Below are 19,591 nucleotides of genomic sequence, written 5' to 3' on the forward strand. Positions count from 1 at the left end.
GACCTGCTAATCTATGAAAGATGAAGTGCGAGAGCTGAATTATTTTGCAGGGGTAATAATAATAATAATGTCACCTCTGAATCCGAAAGATCGTATTGCTTCTTTGGTAAAATATTTTAAAATACAAACAATATAAATGACTAACAGATAATTAAACTTGTCGTAAATAAATAAATAAATAAATAAATAAATAAATAAAAATGAATAAATGAATGAATTAATAAATGAATGAATAAATAAATAAAGAATGAATAAATGAATGAATAAAAATGAATGAATTAATAAATGAATGAATGAATGAATAAATAAATAAATAGATAAATAAATAAAATGAATGAATGAATAAATAAATAAAAAATGAATAAATGAATGAATAAAAATGAATGAATTAATAAATGAATGAATGAATTAATAAATAAATAAATGAAATGAATGAATAAATAAATAAAGAATGAATAAATGAATGAATTAATAAATGAATAAATAAATAAATGAATAAATAAATAAATAAAATGAATGAATAAATAAATAAAGAATGAATAAATGAATGAATAAAATGAATGAATTAATAAATGAATAAATAAATAAAAAATGAAAAAATGAATGAATGAATAAATGAATGAATGAATAAATAAATGAATGAATAAAAATGAATGAATTAATAAATGAATAAATAAATGAATGAATAAATAAATAAATAAATAAATAAATAAAATGAATGAATGAATGAATAAATAAATAAAGAATGAATAAATGAGTGAATAAAAATGAATGAATTAATAAATGAATAAATAAATAAATAAATAAATGAATAAATAAATAAATAAAATGAATAAATGAATAAATAAAGAATGAATAAAAATGAATGAATTAATAAATGAATAAATAAATAAATAAATAAATAAAATGAATGAATAAATAAATAAAGAATGAATAAATGAATGAATAAAATGAATGAATAAATAAATAAAGAATGAATAAATGAATGAATAAAATGAATGAATTAATAAATGAATAAATAAATAAAAAATGAAAAAATGAATGAATGAATAAATGAATGAATGAATAAATAAATAAATAAGTGAATGAATGAATAAAAATGAATGAATTAATAAATGAATAAATAAATGAATGAATAAATAAATAAATAAATAAATAAATAAAATGAATGAATGAATAAATAAATAAATAAATAAAGAATGAATAAATGAATGAATAAAAATGAATGAATTAATAAATGAATAAATAAATAAATAAATAAATAAATAAATAAAATGAATAAATGAATAAATAAAGAATGAATAAATGAATGAATAAAAATGAATGAATTAATAAATGAATAAATAAATAAATAAATAAATAAATAAATAAAATGAATGAATAAATAAATAAAGAACGAATAAATGAATGAATAAAATGAATGAATTAATAAATGAATAAATAAATAAAAAATGAAAAAAAATGAATGAATGAATAAATGAATGAATGAATAAATAAATAAATGAATGAATAAAAATGAATGAATTAATAAATGAATAAATAAATAAATAAATAAATGAAATGAATGAATGAATAAATAAAGAATGAATAAATGAATGAATAAAAATGAATGAATTAATAAATGAATAAATAAATAAATAAATTCTTATGACATTAATGACATTACGAAATCGCTATGTCATTTCCCCAGAAAAAAACATACGGTATACTAATGAAATGTAAAATGCAAAAAATAAGTCAGTAATAAATAAATACTGCTGTCAGTGGAACATTATTATTTGAGTGTCTAGCAGACAAGCAATTTATTCTTGTGGTACAATCGAATTCCTACTACTAGGAACAACATAAATAAGGTGCACTCACTAAGCAAACCCTGTCACTGAGTCACGCGTTTAAATTGTTTCTGTTGTATGTATAACTGTATCTGTCAATTCTTCCGCCCTCTGCAATATTCGTAAAGTGCACATGAACATAGCAGCTGCCAAATGATGGACGATTATTGGTTTAAGCCCTGCTTTGTAATATAATTAGGATGTTTAATTAAACTGATTTTCGTCTAAAAAAAAAGAAATCGGGATATTGTCAGTGGCTTGATGCCTGTTTCTTAAATTCGTGTATCCATTATTGGATTTAATGTATCATAGTGTTATAGTTATTGTTATTAAAACTTTATTTTTGACTATTCTTGGAGTACCTACAGTAATACATATGTATCCGAACAGACAGAGTGTTTGGCCTTTTTACAATAGGAGTCATTCTTGTTGCAGATGCGAGAGAAGGAGCTGGAATTGGAGCGAGATCAAGAAGAGACCCGGCCTTTGTCTGACGGATCAGCGTATGAGCAGCATCTGTCAGCAGCCGTGCGGAAGAGGGACAAGGCGTCCCCGCGGCCACAGGTAAACATTACCAGACCTTTGTTAGATAAACAGATCCAAGGATCTTCTAGAAGGTAAAGCAGTTAGGTAAATATGTAATTATGTAAGTTCGTATGTTTAAGGATTTTTCTGTTTACGTGAAACGTCAATGTTCGATGTGCAAAAAAAAAAAAAAGCCCTACAATTTTACTTTGACGTTTCTCGTGGTACCATGGATGCAGATTGTGATTTTCTACGCGGTCCGACTCACTCTTTCCTCTATTTTAACATGCCTTGAAGTTTTCCATGCAAACAAGACGAAGACTACGGTTATCGGAAGAAAAATAAAGAAAGTAAACATGCGAATTCGAAATGAAGTAGTAGAGCTAGTGGACTGCTTCAAATACTCGTACTTGGGGTGTACTGTTCTCCAACCAGGAGATAAACCGTGAAAGGTATGTGCTTACTATTGCGTCATCTATTGGAGCGAAGTAGCTAGATAATATTAGAGTTATAACGTCAGTTTAAAAATCATGCGCTCTCCTGCATATGTTATTTCCTCTATGGAGTGATTAAAAGACCAGGAGATTAACAGTGATCTAATTTTTTAACTAGAGTAGTATAAAAATGTGTTATCGTTTGTGCTTTGAGAGATAGCCAATAGAGATACGAGTAGCCACGTGTGTTTCCTTATGACCTCTTATGACATCAACATTCATTCACAGCATCACCCCGCTTCGTTTCATTCCCTGGAGACTTTCTCGTGGTTGGAGTACAGTACCTGGCCTAGTTGCCTCATAAGTGGTGCCTTCTTGGTATCACTTGTGAGGTTCAGAAATGTCTTCGGACAGTTGACTAAACAACTATAAGCAGTAACATGAGCTGCTGCCAGGAAGTTAAAAGGAGGATGGTAATAGCAAAGGAAACTTTTAATAGAAAAAGGAGCATCTTCTGCGTACCTCTGGAAAAAGAACTAAGGAAGAGACTGGTACAGTGCTTTGTGTGGAGTGTGGCGTTGTATGGAGGAGAAACATGGACATTACGACGAAGTGAAGAGAAGCGATTAGAAGCATTTGAAATGTGAATATGGAGAAGAATGGAGCGAGTGAAATGGACAGACATAAAATAAGAAATGAAGCTGTGTTGGAAAGAGTGGGTGAAGAAACAATGATGCTGAAACTGATCAGGAAGAGGAAAAGGAATTGGCTGGGTCACTGGCTGAGAAGAAACTGCCTACTGAAGGATGCACTGGAAGGAATGGTGAATGGGAAAAGAGTTCAGGGCAGAAGAAGATAGATGATAGAGAACATCAAAATAATATATGGTACATCTTGATTACACAGCTTTTAACACTGTATCACTTCGGAATATGTATGATAAGAACTTTCTTGTGTTAAATTTTAACATACCTTGTTAACATGTTTCGACCTATTTTCGGTCATCTTCGGAACTGATCGTTGTTGGTCTTGGCGCCTCTTGTTTCCTGTGTGGGTGCGTTCGTAGTGTAGAGTCAAAGAGTGTATGTGTTTTGAAGTTGAGTTGTGTGTTGAGAATTTCGTTGGGGTGTGTTTTTGTGTGTCTGTATATTTCATATTGTTCTAATTTGTTTAGTTTCTGGCTTTTTGGTTGGATGTGTAGTATTTCCATGTCTGTGTTGATGTCTCTGTATGTGTGGCTAGCATTTGTGATGTGTTCTGCATATGTGGAGGTGTTTTGTAATTTTGTTATGGCTGTGATGTGTTCTTTGTAACGTGTTTGAAATGATCTGCCTGTCTGTCCTATGTAGAAGTTGTTGTAGGTGTTACATTTGAGTTTGTATACGCCTGTGTGGTTGTATTTGTTTGTTTGTGTTGTTTGTGTGTTGAGATGTTTTTGTAGAGTGTTATTTGTTCTATATGCGATGTTGTAGTTTAATTTCTTGAATGAGGTTGCAATTTTATGCGTGTTTTTGTTTTCGTATGTTAGTGTGGTGTGTTTTTTGTGTTCTGTGTTTGTGTTGTATTCTTCTGTTTTTTGTGATTTTGTTTTGTCTTTCGTATTATGTTGTCTATTATGTTGGGGTTGTATCCGTTTTCTTGTGCTATGTATTTGATTGTGTTTAGCTCTTCTTTGTAATCATGTTGGTTCATTGGTATGTTGAGTAGTCTGTGTACCATTGTTCGGAATATATGGATCATATGTGGGAACAAAGACGAGGGCAGAAAAACGAGAGATTGTGAATGAACGAATTATGTTTTCCATTTTAACATCTTCGGAGATTTTGCTGCTGTTTTGTCATGCTTTCGATATCTCTCTTCATGTGGTTGCATCCATTTTCAGCATCCCCTTTCAAAATTCTCTAATGTTCCTTCAACAGAAACGGCGCAAATCGGAGTGAGACGAGTGGGCAACAGGCTTGGAGTTCACACAAACACTTCCTCTTAGCCCCAAGCAAGGACGCGTTTTCGCGTACCTTTTAAATGTTCCTCCTTAAATTTACCACACAATAGTCACGGAAATATTGGGTAGACCTATATGGGTTATGTGTACGGTACATTTTGTTCTTATTTGGGCAGAATGAAAGGCAATGAGCTTACATGTTAGACGTTCCCTCAAATACAATTGTTTTGTGTAAATGTAGAAGACTAGGGTATTGTTAATGGTAAAAGAGAAATGCGATAAACGTGTAGCCTACGGGTAGATAAGATAACACGTCCACAACATACAGTACTTTACTTCTCAAGTCATAGGAACTGGCTATGTAGGTGACCCACTGAAAGCACGATTGTTTATCTGGCCTTTTCTTCCTACTCCATATTTATCACAGGTGGAAAATAATTTTGTTTCTCAAACGTGCAGAAGAATAATTATTGTCGTGTCCATTCCGAACGAACCAGAGTTTTTCATTTCGTAGGTCCACTCATATCGTCTTACAGAGGTATCTAAAATGTATCAGCTGTTAATTTCGATTATGTCTGTCGAAACACACACTTTCATTTATTGAATTTTCTGCACGATAGTGCATTATTTCGTACTTAACGTTGTTTTGGCATGTCATGTAAGTTGATAGAGAGTTCTCTATATCTGTGGGTGTGATTATACCACACGATGACTGGTTACTATAGAAACCCCAGAAATAAAAATTTTGTTATAAATTAGCTTACAAAAAAAAAAACGGCGTATACAAACTCACATGCAATAGTTGCGACAGTTTCTACATTGGACAGACAGGCAGATCATTCCAAACTCGATACAAAGAACACATTAAAGCAATAACCAGAGGACACAATACATCTACATATGCCGAACACGTAACTAATGCCAACCACACATACAATAACATAAATACAGACATGGAAATCCTACACATACAACCCAAAAACCAAAAACTCAACACACTAGAACAATACGAAATATACAGACACACTAAAACACACCCTGATCAAATTCTCAACACACAGATCAATTTCAGAACACACACTATTTGAGACCACATTTCAACACTTTTCAACAATCGAACGCACCCACACAACAGGCAGCGAAGTTCGAGATGACGCCGAGATCTAGTAGGCTCTGAGGATGGTGTGAAGAAGCACCGAAACAGCTGTAAGCCGCACATGCTTACACAATTAACACGAGTAAGATCGCCATTTAATCAATTATTAAAAAAAAAAAAATCTTTTTCTGATCGTGTAAGCAAACCTTCTAACAACGGGATAAGTCTGAACCGAAGATAAACAAATTGAGAAACTTTGAAATAGTTCCGTTAGTTCTCAATAGGTGACACTATTGATGAGACGGGTAAAAAATGTCCGGTTTAATGATGTTATAGATTGTAGATTAAGTACAAATTATTCTTATAATTGACAGTAAAAGAGGTTACCCTTTAAAGCTGGTGCTTTTTAGATTAGTTAGAGGGGGATACGATTTTGAATTCTGTAATGCGGGTATATTTAAATGCACTATTGGCAACACTGACTGTCATCCTCGCCATCTATTCGTAGAAGTAGGAACTAAAGAAGCAACATTTACGCGAACAAATTATTAATCACTATCGATTAGTGGAGATCAGGTATCTTTGAACGCCAATTTACATAAATTGTTATTCTATTAAAAACACAATTTTCACAAATTTAGATCCTTATTTACTTCAAGTCTTCGAATTACATTTTGCTTTGATGATAATATCGTCATTGTTCCTGCAATAACTCCTATGTGACATATTTATCGATATTCAGATTTTTGTTATATTAAATAACTTAAATACTGGTAGTGATACAGCAAATAATAAAATCTCCTATATGTAATTATATTTCTTTCTTTCGAAAATTTAAGAATTCACAGTCTCCTATGAATGAATAAATGTGCTTTTCTTCCTACTGAACAGTTTTATATTTTGCACATAGGAGTTATTGCAAGAACAACGACGATATAACTTATGTCATTGTAAGTAACTATATATTTTATTGTTACAATATCGTTGGAAATTATATTTTAAGAAAAATAATAATAGATAACTTATACAGTGTTTTAGAAAATAAAATTCTGAAAAATAATGCATTTTGTTTTGGTAACATATTTAAGATTCTAACCGATTTATATTGCTGTGCAAATTCACTAGAAGCTATTTCAGATTTTGTTATTTTTCTTTTTTTTTCAATTTATGTATTATAAGTCCCGTCGCTCTAATTTCCGGCAGCCAATCACGTTGCAGGTCGGCTACATTTAAACGTGTGCGTCTTGTGATTCGCTGATGAAGACGTTAAGCATTTCCTAAGGCTCGATAAATACTTAATATAATCGCCCGCCATTTTGGCTCTTTCGTTGGCGTTCGCAGAAAGCACACGAAGACATTATTTGCCACTCAGTTATTTGCTGAATTACAGTGCGTTTGATTTATTATTATAGGAGCTACGACATGATAATGTTTAACGGTGTGGCAAATAGATCCCTCGTATGGTAGCTCGGCAACGAAAGAACAAAAATGGCGAACGATACTACCTACCTAGACTTTATAGAGCCTTGACTTCCTAAGACGTAAGCAAAGAGGAGGAGTCACGCCGGGAATAACAGCATCGCGACTTTTTTTTTATAGTTATTATTGTTATTCATTACGAAATTATCTTACAGTAGGGTTATATGGTTCCTTTCAAACACACTCCAAGTGACGTAGATAATATTAACACTACATAAGGTTAGATTTGTGTAATAACATTATACTGATCAATAATAATAATAATAATAATAATAATAATAATAATAATAATAATAATAATAATGTACACAAAATTTTCTTTCTTTGTCTTCATGGGACGTCACAATGATTTTCTCTGTGGTGGTTTGTACCTTACTTACTTACTGGCTTTTAAGGAACTCGGAGGTTCATTGCCGCCCTCACATAAGCCCGCCATTGATCCCTATCCTGAGCAAGATTAATCCAGTCTCTACCATCATATCCCACCTCCCTCAAATACATTTTAATATTATCTTCCCATCTACGTCTCGGCCTCCCCAAAAGTCTTTTTCTCTCCGGCCACCCAACTAACACTCTATACGCATTTCTGGATTTGCCCATACGTGCTACATGCCCTGCCCATCTCAAACGTCTGGATTTAATGTTCCTAATTATGTTAGGTGAAGAATACAATGCGTGCAGTTCTGTGTTGTGTAACTTTCTCCATTCTCCTGTAACTTCATCCCTCTTAGCCCCAAATATTTTCCTAAGCACCTTATTCTCAAACACCCTTAATCTCTGTTCCTCTCTCAAAGTGAGAGTCCATAATTCAAAATTACCCCAAGGATTCTTGCTCAGGACATATATTAAATAGTGAAGTCGTGTTGATCACTTTTGCATTACATTCTAAAGAGAGATGAGACTAATGTTAATTTAATTTTAATCTGTGAAGAAATTTAATTCCAAGAACTAGATACTTTTACCTCATGGATTCTGGCCACATCTGTATGTGTTTTTGGCACTTGTTACCAACAGGTCTAATTTAAGAATCATTCCCCTATGAGTGCAGACTGTTTTTATGATGCAAGTCTAGTTGCTAAAAGTTGGTAATTAAAATGGTGAGTTTGTTTCTCTTGCTGTTGACAGGTAAAACTTCGTACGTTGTATTTTTAGAAACTAACTAGACTTGATTTAATATCACGAGTGCATTGTTGCTGTAATAAAAGCAAAGTGCTATGACTGTCAAAGTTTTGTTACTGGTTTGTTATAGAAGGCTAACAGTTTGCAGGTAAACATTACAAGTGTTTAATGAACCAGGTACGAAATACAAGAACTACGAACGAAAACGATTTACAGTTGTTAATGTGACGTCGTAAAAGCCAATTGTGTTAGTGTTGATATATTGTGTTATTAATATTTTCATAATTTATATACATTTATACAGTTTTCGTGTCTGTAGAATCTAAGAAAATGGTGAAAACTGTTCTTTGAATGAATGAATGAATGAATGAATGAATGAATGAATGAGTGAATGAATGAATGACTGAATGAATGAATGAATAGATGATTAAATACGCCTTACTTTCACAAAATAGTTTATAGGTAAATTAGATAAAAAATTGATTAGTTGGATAGATGTTTCAGCTTCGAAAATTTGTATTGATAAGTTGTATGTTAATATGAATGATTTTATATACAGGGCATATCAAAAGTCCCGTAACACTTTCAATATTTTATTACACAAAAACTACTAATGATAGCACTTTCAAACACACGTCAGTTTAAAGTCAAACTCTCAAAGTTCTGTTTACACCTTACAGAGATTCAATGTGTGAACCACGAGTGACTCGGCAGATGTCCAAACGATAATCAAACTCTTCCCATACCCTTTTCAACATATCCTCTGTGACCGTGGCGGCAGCTTCTCGAATTCTGGATTTTAGTTCCTCTAAATTACGTGGCAAAGGCGGTACAAACACACGGTCCTTTAGATATCCCCATAGAAAAAAAGTCACATGCAGTCCTATCGGGTGGTCCACACCTGTGGAGTAACGGTTAGCGCGTCTAGCCGCGAAACCAGGTGGCCCGGGTTCGATTCCCGGTCGGGGCAAATTGCCTGGTTGAGGTTTTTTCCGGGGTTTTCCCTCAACCCAATATGAGCCAATGCTGGGTAACTTTCGGTGTTGGACCCCGGACTCATTTCACCGGCATTATCACCTTCATCTCATTCAGACGCTAAATAACATAAGATGTTGATAAAGCGTCGTAAAATAACCTACTAAAATAAATAAAAAAGTCATATCGGGTGACCTTGGTGGCCATGTCATGAAACATCTGTCCATTACTCCAGCACGTCCTATCCAACGATCAGACATCTCCGTATTCAGGTAAGCACGAACTGCATTGTGGAAATGTGGCGGAGTCCCATCTAGCTGAAAGATGAAATCGTCATCGAGATCTTGTCTAAGTTGAGGCACCAACCATTGCTCCAACATGTCCAGATATGAATGTCCAGTCACAGTAGCCTCAATGAAGAAGAAAGGTCCGTACAGTTTTCGTTGTGACAACGCGCAGAAAACATTCACCTTTGGTGAATCACGCTCATGTTCAATGATTTTGTGAGGTTTCTGTGTACCCCAGACATGACAGTTGTGCTTGTTAATTTTCCCACTTGTATGGAATGTCGCTTCATCGCTGAAAATTAAGCGGCTGAATAACTTTGAGAGTTTGATTTTAAACTGACGTGTGTTTGAAAGTGCTATCATTAGTAGTTTTTGTGTAATAGAATATTGAAAGTGTTACCGGACTTTTGATATGCCCTGTAATTTGAGCAAACACTATCCCATCATTGACTCATAGAAATTGCATATCCTTAATGTATGTCCATATGAAGATCCTAAGCTTTGAACAAGTTCGATTACCCCCTGTGATTTGTCTGTTTAACAGCAACCACACCAGCGACCCCTGACACGTTACCTACCAATCAGGAGCGAGAGCCTGAATCTCCGGCAGCACATAGAGTCGGCCGGCCACCAGATAGAGCTGTGTCCGCACGTGAGCTTGGATTCCACGTCATGTAGGGGATACCTGCACAAAATGGGGTCCAAATTCCACCATTGGAACAAGCGGTGGTTTGTCTTCGACAGGGTGAGGAGGACCCTCACATATTACAGCGACAGGGGTGAGAAGAAACCTCGGGGTGGGGCGTACTTCCAGGTAAATGTGGCATTGTAGTACTGTACTTCGTAACTAGAAAGTAAAGCTGAGCAAAACATTTCTTTAATGATATATTGGTGGCAGAAGTAAGTTTATGACAGTATGTGATGTTTAGTGCCAGAATATATTTAAGTAACCTCAAGAGACATTGCTTTCTTTGTGTTCAAACTGGATCCAGGCCTTTCTACCTTACAGAAATGCCAAAAAATATTGTATTGTAAAACTTCATTATTTTATTGACATGACAGTTACGAAGCGTGTTCTTAAAATAAGTTCCAAAATAGTGTAGTAAGTAAACGGGAAGATATTTAGAAACCATTTTTGTTGCACTGTATTCCCCACACTTCAATTACTTCTCAACATAATCTCCACCATTATTGAGGCATTTATCGAGTCGTGGCATAAGTCTTTCTATCCCCTTGTTGTAGAATTCGCCTTCCTGCGATATGAACCACTCCCGCATTGCTGTTTTCACTTCATTGTCGCCATCAAAACGTTGACCACCGAGGAACTTCTTGCGGTGCAGGAAGAGATGAAAGTCACTCGGAGCCAAATCCGGGCTGTAAGGGGAATGGTCAATTTGTTCCTGTCCTCATGAATTTTTTCATTGACAGCACGCACAAAATCGTCATTTATCAAAGATGGCCGTCATGTACAGAGACGCAGCCCTCGTTGAACTTCCTAACCCATCTCCTGACCATTCCATCACTAATGGCATCATCACCATACACCTCACAAAGTTGACGATGAATGTCAGCTGGTTTGATGTTTCTCGCATTCAAGAAACGGATAACAGACCACATCTCACAGTCGGCGGGGTGCTCGATCACTTTAAACATTTCAACTGATCACAAGTAACCACACACACGGACTGAAACTCTGAAACTGCATGCACAGCTTGCCTGAGGACTGAAGAAGAAAACACGCATGCGCAAAATAACGATTGCAGCGATGTGATGGCTGTAATTTAAAACAGAACTTACTTTAAGAACGCGCCTCGTAGTTCTTCATCAGATGGTTTTTTGTGATGACAGGAGCATTTAGACACTTCTTCTTGTAATGGCTGGATTGTTGGAAATATTCCATTTTCCTTTTAGATTCCCAATAGCTTTTGTGATGTTGGTTGAGGATACCACTGCAATGGAAAGGTGTTCAGCACTTAGAGTGCAGTCTTTGCATAGCTTGTATACGACTGAGTCCACAAAATCACAATATCGACCTACCAAAAACAATCTGATAGATACAACTCACAAACCTACAATTTATTTATTTTTTTTTCCTAATGGCGGGATACTTGACTGTTCGTCATTCACCCATGTGAAGCCAGTTGTGTAGACCAATTTACCGAAAAAGTCATTACCTAGGGTGTGCTGTAGGAGGCTGGTCGACACTACACCCATGATGAGATGATAATTGAGATTTATGGGGAACTGGAGATCTTGGAGAAAATCCACAGGCTTGCCCAACACAAGTCATAAATCGGGGTTACAAATGGGAGCTATAAGAAGAGTTAGGTCAGGAATCGTGTTAGTATTCTTTGAAGGGTACTCGATAAGGTTGGGTATAATGCTGGAGTTTCCAGGAGAGGGAACAGTATACTATATAAGCAAGATAAATCAGGATAAACATTTTTAGCTTGAAAATGGATTTGTAGCCAAGACACTCACTTGGAATGCATTATTAACTTGGAGAAGATCCAACACCACTTGGGATCACCACAACGTGATAGGCATAGTTAAGTATACAGTTCTTTGACCTTGAACGGTGGAGGACTTATTGTGTGTGGATGTGTTTGGGTATTTCAGCATTCTGAAGGAACAGATATCTGAAAATAAGTACTGGGGAGCCACCATGATGACAACTATAATAATTATAGGTACTGCTACCTCACAAATTCCATGTCAGGATTTTGTTCGACATACTACGTCAATATCTTAATGTCGTCTATCATCTGATATCTTCTTCTGCCCCAAACTCTTCTCCCGTTCACAATTCCTTCCAGCGCATCCTTCAGAAGGCAGTTTCTTTTCAGCCAATGACCCAGTCATTTCCTTTTCTTCTTCCTGATCAGTTTCAGCATCATTCTTTTTTCACCCACTCTTTCCAACACAGCTTCATTTCTTATTTTGTCTGTCCATTTCACACGTTCCATTCTTCTCCATATCCACATTTCAAATGCCTCTAGTCGTTTCCCTTCACTTCGTCGTAATGTCCATGTTTCATACAAATGATTAAATTTTATTGATCTATTTTATAGTCTTTTTCTTTAAAAATAGGACATTTTACAACCTAGGAAATTGAATGTATGTACTTGTTCAGTTGCTTTGTTTTCAAGTACCTGCAATCTTTGTTCTAATGGATGAAGTTCCTTTGAAAGTCATTAATTTCATTTTTGTCAATGATATATATAAATTATACATAATTTGTAATCTTGTGCAGTTCATAGAAGGCTCTTTGTAGAATATTTTCTCTGTGTGATATTTCTTAATAAAAATAGTTATAGTCAAGGTTTTTTTCCTCCATTCCTCCATGCCAACATTTATTAATTATATCTAAGAATATGTATTTTACTTCTTTTGGAGCTGAGTGTAAACCATTTGATTAATAGTTTTAACCATTAGAAAATACAGTAGCGTGCAAATTAATCCGAACATGACATATTTTTACATTTTCTGTCATTGTTGGCCTCACAGCTGCTCATACCACTTTAATTGACATCTGTAGTACGTGTAATTCCATTGTTGAAGTTCTGTCATTATTTTTTTTTATAATATGTGACATTTTGCCTGTCGTTTTGTACTTAAAAGCATTTCAGTTGTGTTGAAGACTTAATACTGCAATCCTGTGTACATTCTGTCGTCTTCACAAATGGATACAACTCCACGAAAACGGTCTAAAATTATAACATTAGCAGAGCATTCTTCTATGACACAGAGGCAAATTGCTGCAGAATGTCACATCGGTTCGGCTACTGTTAATTCGATCATAAAACGATACAGGGAGACTGGATCCATCACACCCCAGAAAAAAGGAAACTGTGGCTGGAAAAGGAAGACTTCACCTGCAGATGATCGTTTAATTGTCAGGAAAAGTAAATTAAATCCTAGACTAACTGCTGTCAACTTAACCCGCGAGTTAATGGCTACCACTGGGGCGAATATTCACGTCACAACAGTGCGGCGTAGGCTTTTGGAAGCTGGACGAAGGGCTCGTAAGCCTATTAAGAAGCAACTGCTAACCCCTGTTATGTGCAAAAAACGCTTACTGTGGGCAAAATTACATCAACACTGGACAGTGAATGACTGGAAGAATGTACTTTTTTCCGATGAGTCTCATTTCGGGGTCCACGGCCACCATGTTTCTTACGTACGGAAAGGATCCGAAAAAGTAACAGCAGCTCATCTTCAACAAGCACCCAAATACCCCCCCCAAAGTAATGTTTTGGGGTTGTTTTACACATGAAGGGCCTGGAGCATTAATACCTATCAAGGGAATGATGAATTCTGACAAAAATATACACTTATTGGAAACCAGAATCGTACCCCAGCTGCAAAAATCATTTCCGGATGGCAGAGGTGTGTTCCAACAAGACCATGCCATACGTCTCGAAAAACTACAGAATACTTCAACAAGAAGAATATTCAGGTACTCCCCTGGCCAGGCAACTCACCCGACATCAACCCCATTGAGAACTTGTGGTCAATTTGCAAAAGAAGAATGCAAAAAATGGACTGTTCTACAAAGGAGAAGATGATTTCTGCCCTCATTGGTGTATGGTTTCGCGATGAAAAAATGAAGAATATTTGTGGGAAATTAGTGGAATCCATGCCAAATCGTCTCAGAGCTGTTATTAGGAACAAGGGAGGCCACATAGATTACTGAGGTATGTCTTAGATCCTTTTTTTTTATCCCATTTGAGTGTTTTTGCATAAGTAATTACGTTGTTCGGATTAATTTGCACGCTACTGTATGAGTTAGCATGTACTTATAGTTTATACATCTTCATTACACAACCTTTAACACTATATCACTCCGCAATATAAAGTTTGCCTATATATTATATGCTTACACGTGTTAATTAACTAGGTTACCTTGTTGACTAGTTTCAGCTGGTGGGCTATCATCAGAACTGGGAGATTTTCGTGCCCCACAGAAAATTTAATCAGAAGGTGTGACGACCACCCAGTTCTGATGATAGCTCACCAGCTTAAACTAGTCAGCAAAGTAACCTAGTTAATTAACACATGAAAGCATATTATATACTTTATATTCTGTTCATATAGTTTATGTTAATACAACATCTTTTTTTAAGTAAAGATATCCTAACCTATGTTTAAGCTGATCTGTCTACACATGACTGAAAATTCATATTAACCTTTAATCAAGTTTTTTTAAGATTAAATTTATCATAACTTAAAATAAACAGGTTAGATGCAGCTGAAATTCCTGAAGGGTGAAAGGTATTTCGAGGTCTGGAATGAAGATCCCTTCCTGAATTGGTTCTTGAATTCATTACTTTGAGTGAAGTTAAAGAATCAAAATGAAATTTGGCATAAACTGCATCGTTATCTAGTATTTTATGGTATTGTATGGAAATTAGATTCTCGAAGAAGTTTAACTTATATTCATTACTGGAAATGAAAAGAGGGTAAGATGAAATACAATTTGTTTATCATAATTTTATTGTGAGAATCTTATTGTGAGATTTTGGAAGAAGTTTACACTAATTATTGGAAAAGAAAAGAGGCTAACATGAAATACAATTTGTTTGTCTTAATCTTATTGTGAGATTTTGAAAGAAATTTACACTCATTACTGGAAAAGAAAAGAGGCTAAGATGAAATGCAATTTGTTTGTCTTAATCTTATTGTGAGATTTTGAAAGAAGTTTACACTCATTACTGAAAAAAAAAGAGGCTAAGATGAAATGCAATTTGTTTGTCTTAATCTTATTGTGAGATTTTGAAAGAAGTTTACACTCATTACTGAAAAAAAAAGAGGCTAAGATGAAATGCAATTTGTTTGTCTTAATCTTATTGTGAGATTTTGAAAGAAGTTTACACTCATTACTGAAAAAAAAAGAGGCTAAGATGAAATGCAATTTGTTTGTCTTAATCTTATTGTGAGATTTTGAAAGAAGTTTACACTCATTACTGAAAAAAAAAAAAAGAGGCTAAGATGAAATGCAATTTGTTTGTCTTAATCTTATTGTGAGATTTTGAAAGAAGTTTACACTCATTACTGAAAAAAAAAGAGGCTAAGATGAAATGCAATTTGTTTGTCTTAATCTTATTGTGAGATTTTGAAAGAAGTTTACACTCATTACTGAAAAAAAAAAAGAGGCTAAGATGAAATGCAATTTGTTTGTCTTAATCTTATTGTGAGATTTTGAAAGAAATTTACACTCATTACTGGAAAAGAAAAGAGGCTAAGATGAAATGCAATTTGTTTGTCTTAATCTTATTGTGAGATTTTGAAAGAAATTTACACTCATTACTGGAAAAGAAAAGAGGCTAAGATGAAATGCAATTTGTTTGTCTTAATCTTATTGTGAGATTTTGAAAGAAGTTTACACTCATTACTGGAAAAAAAAAAAAGAGGCTAAGATGAAATGCAATTTGTTTGTCTTAATCTTATTGTGAGATTTTGAAAGAAATTTACACTCATTACTGGAAAAGAAAAGAGGCTAAGATGAAATGCAATTTGTTTGTCTTAATCTTATTGTGAGATTTTGAAAGAAGTTTACACTCATTACTGAAAAAAAAAAGAGGCTAAGATGAAATGCAATTTGTTTGTCTTAATCTTATTGTGAGATTTTGAAAGAAATTTACACTCATTACTGGAAAAGAAAAGAGGCTAAGATGAAATGCAATTTGTTTGTCTTAATCTTATTGTGAGATTTTGAAAGAAGTTTACACTCATTACTGAAAAAAAAAAGAGGCTAAGATGAAATGCAATTTGTTTGTCTTAATCTTATTGTGAGATTTTGAAAGAAGTTTACACTCATTACTGAAAAAAAAGAGGCTAAGATGAAATGCAATTTGTTTGTCTTAATCTTATTGTGAGATTTTGAAAGAAGTTTACACTCATTACTGAAAAAAAAAAGAGGCTAAAATGAAATGCAATTTGTTTGTCTTAATCTTATTGTGAGATTTTGAAAGAAGTTTACACTCATTACTGAAAAAAAAAAGAGGCTAAGATGAAATGCAATTTGTTTGTCTTAATCTTATTGTGAGATTTTGAAAGAAGTTTACACTCATTACTGAAAAAAAAGGAGGCTAAGATGAAATGCAATTTGTTTGTCTTAATCTTATTGTGAGATTTTGAAAGAAGTTTACACTCATTACTGAAAAAAAAAAGGGGCTAAGATGAAATGCAATTTGTTTGTCTTAATCTTGTTGTGAGATTTTGAAAGAATTTTACACTCATTACTGAAAAAGAAAAAAGAGGCTAAGATGAAATGCAATTTGTTTGTCTTAATCTTATTGTGAGATTTTGAAAGAAGTTTACACTCATTACTAAAAAAAAAAGAGGCTAAGATGAAATGCAATTTGTTTGTCTTAATCTTATTGTGAGATTTTGAAAGAAGTTTACACTCATTACTGAAAAAAAAAGAGGCTAAGATGAAATGCAATTTGTTTGTCTTAATCTTATTGTGAGATTTTGAAAGAAGTTTACACTCATTACTGAAAAAAAAAAGAGGCTAAGATGAAATGCAATTTGTTTGTCTTAATCTTATTGTGAGATTTTGAAAGAAGTTTACACTCATTACTGAAAAAAAAGAGGCTAAGATGAAATGCAATTTGTTTGTCTTAATCTTATTGTGAGATTTTGAAAGAAGTTTACACTCATTACTGAAAAAAAAAAGAGGCTAAGATGAAATGCAATTTGTTTGTCTTAATCTTATTGTGAGATTTTGAAAGAAGTTTACACTCATTACTGAAAAAAAAAGAGGCTAAGATGAAATGCAATTTGTTTGTCTTAATCTTATTGTGAGATTTTGAAAGAAGTTTACACTCATTACTGAAAAAAAAAGAGGCTAAGATGAAATGCAATTTGTTTGTCTTAATCTTATTGTGAGATTTTGAAAGAAGTTTACACTCATTACTGAAAAAAAAAAGAGGCTAAGATGAAATGCAATTTGTTTGTCTTAATCTTATTGTGAGATTTTGAAAGAAGTTTACACTCATTACTGAAAAAAAAAAGAGGCTAAGATGAAATGCAATTTGTTTGTCTTAATCTTATTGTGAGATTTTGAAAGAAGTTTACACTCATTACTAAAAAAAAAAAGAGGCTAAGATGAAATGCAATTTGTTTGTCTTAATCTTATTGTGAGATTTTGAAAGAAGTTTACACTCATTACTGAAAAAAAAAGAGGCTAAGATGAAATGCAATTTGTTTGTCTTAATCTTATTGTGAGATTTTGAAAGAAGTTTACACTCATTACTGAAAAAAAAAAGAGGCTAAGATGAAATGCAATTTGTTTGTCTTAATCTTATTGTGAGATTTTGAAAGAAGTTTACACTCATTACTGAAAAAAAAGAGGCTAAGATGAAATGCAATTTGTTTGTCTTAATCTTATTGTGAGATTTTGAAAGAAGTTTACACTCATTACTGAAAAAAAAAAGAGGCTAAGATGAAATGCAATTTGTTTGTCTTAATCTTATTGTGAGATTTTGAAAGAAGTTTACACTCATTACTGAAAAAAAAAGAGGCTAAGATGAAATGCAATTTGTTTGTCTTAATCTTATTGTGAGATTTTGAAAGAAGTTTACACTCATTACTGAAAAAAAAAGAGGCTAAGATGAAATGCAATTTGTTTGTCTTAATCTTATTGTGAGATTTTGAAAGAAGTTTACACTCATTACTGAAAAAAAAAAGAGGCTAAGATGAAATGCAATTTGTTTGTCTTAATCTTATTGTGAGATTTTGAAAGAAGTTTACACTCATTACTGAAAAAAAAAAGAGGCTAAGATGAAATGCAATTTGTTTGTCTTAATCTTATTGTGAGATTTTGAAAGAAGTTTACACTCATTACTGAAAAAAAAAGAGGCTAAGATGAAATGCAATTTGTTTGTCTTAATCTTATTGTGAGATTTTGAAAGAAGTTTACACTCATTACTGAAAAAAAAAAGAGGCTAAGATGAAATGCAATTTGTTTGTCTTAATCTTATTGTGAGATTTTGAAAGAAGTTTACACTCATTACTGAAAAAAAAAGAGGCTAAGATGAAATGCAATTTGTTTGTCTTAATCTTATTGTGAGATTTTGAAAGAAGTTTACACTCATTACTGAAAAAAAAAAGAGGCTAAGATGAAATGCAATTTGTTTGTCTTAATCTTATTGTGAGATTTTGAAAGAAGTTTACACTCATTACTGAAAAAAAAAAAAGAGGCTAAGATGAAATGCAATTTGTTTGTCTTAATCTTATTGTGAGATTTTGAAAGAAGTTTTCACTCATTACTGAAAAAAAAAAAGAGGCTAAGATGAAATGCAATTTGTTTGTCTTAATCTTATTGTGAGATTTTGAAAGAAGTTTACAGTCATTACTGAAAAAAAAAGAGGCTAAGATGAAATGCAATTTGTTTGTCTTAATCTTATTGTGAGATTTTGAAAGAAGTTTACACTCATTACTGAAAAAAAAAAAAGAGGCTAAGATGAAATGCAATTTGTTTGTCTTAATCTTATTGTGAGATTTTGAAAGAAGTTTTCACTCATTACTGAAAAAAAAAAAGAGGCTAAGATGAAATGCAATTTGTTTGTCTTAATCTTATTGTGAGATTTTGAAAGAAGTTTACACTCATTACTGAAAAAAAAAAAGAGGCTAAGATGAAATGCAATTTGTTTGTCTTAATCTTATTGTGAGATTTTGAAAGAAGTTTACACTCATTACTGAAAAAAAAAAAGAGGCTAAGATGAAATGCAATTTGTTTGTCTTAATCTTATTGTGAGATTTTGAAAGAAGTTTACACTAATTATTGGAAAACAAAAGAGATTAAAGTGAAATACAGTTTGATACTAACTTTTTAATTCTATTTTTAAGAATATTTATATCAATATTACTATAACATTTTATTATATTGCAAAAGT

At 33.1% G+C, this 19,591-nt stretch overlaps 1 protein-coding gene across 4 annotated transcripts in view; it reads left to right on the forward strand.

Moving 5' to 3' along the window:
- LOC138696965 (pleckstrin homology-like domain family B member 1) overlaps positions 1-19,591 on the forward strand; it is a 733,810-nt gene that overhangs the window by 704,137 nt on the left and 10,082 nt on the right. For all 4 annotated transcript variants that reach the window (XM_069822500.1, XM_069822501.1, XM_069822502.1 and 1 more), the window contains 2 exons: positions 2,268-2,396; positions 10,234-10,503. In XM_069822500.1, coding sequence (XP_069678601.1) covers positions 2,268-2,396; positions 10,234-10,503 — 399 coding nt within the window. The remainder of the gene's footprint in view (positions 1-2,267; positions 2,397-10,233; positions 10,504-19,591) is intronic.

This window comes from Periplaneta americana, chromosome 3, assembly GCF_040183065.1.
Source record: "Periplaneta americana isolate PAMFEO1 chromosome 3, P.americana_PAMFEO1_priV1, whole genome shotgun sequence".
In the NCBI taxonomy this organism is placed as follows: Eukaryota; Metazoa; Arthropoda; class Insecta; order Blattodea; family Blattidae; genus Periplaneta; species Periplaneta americana.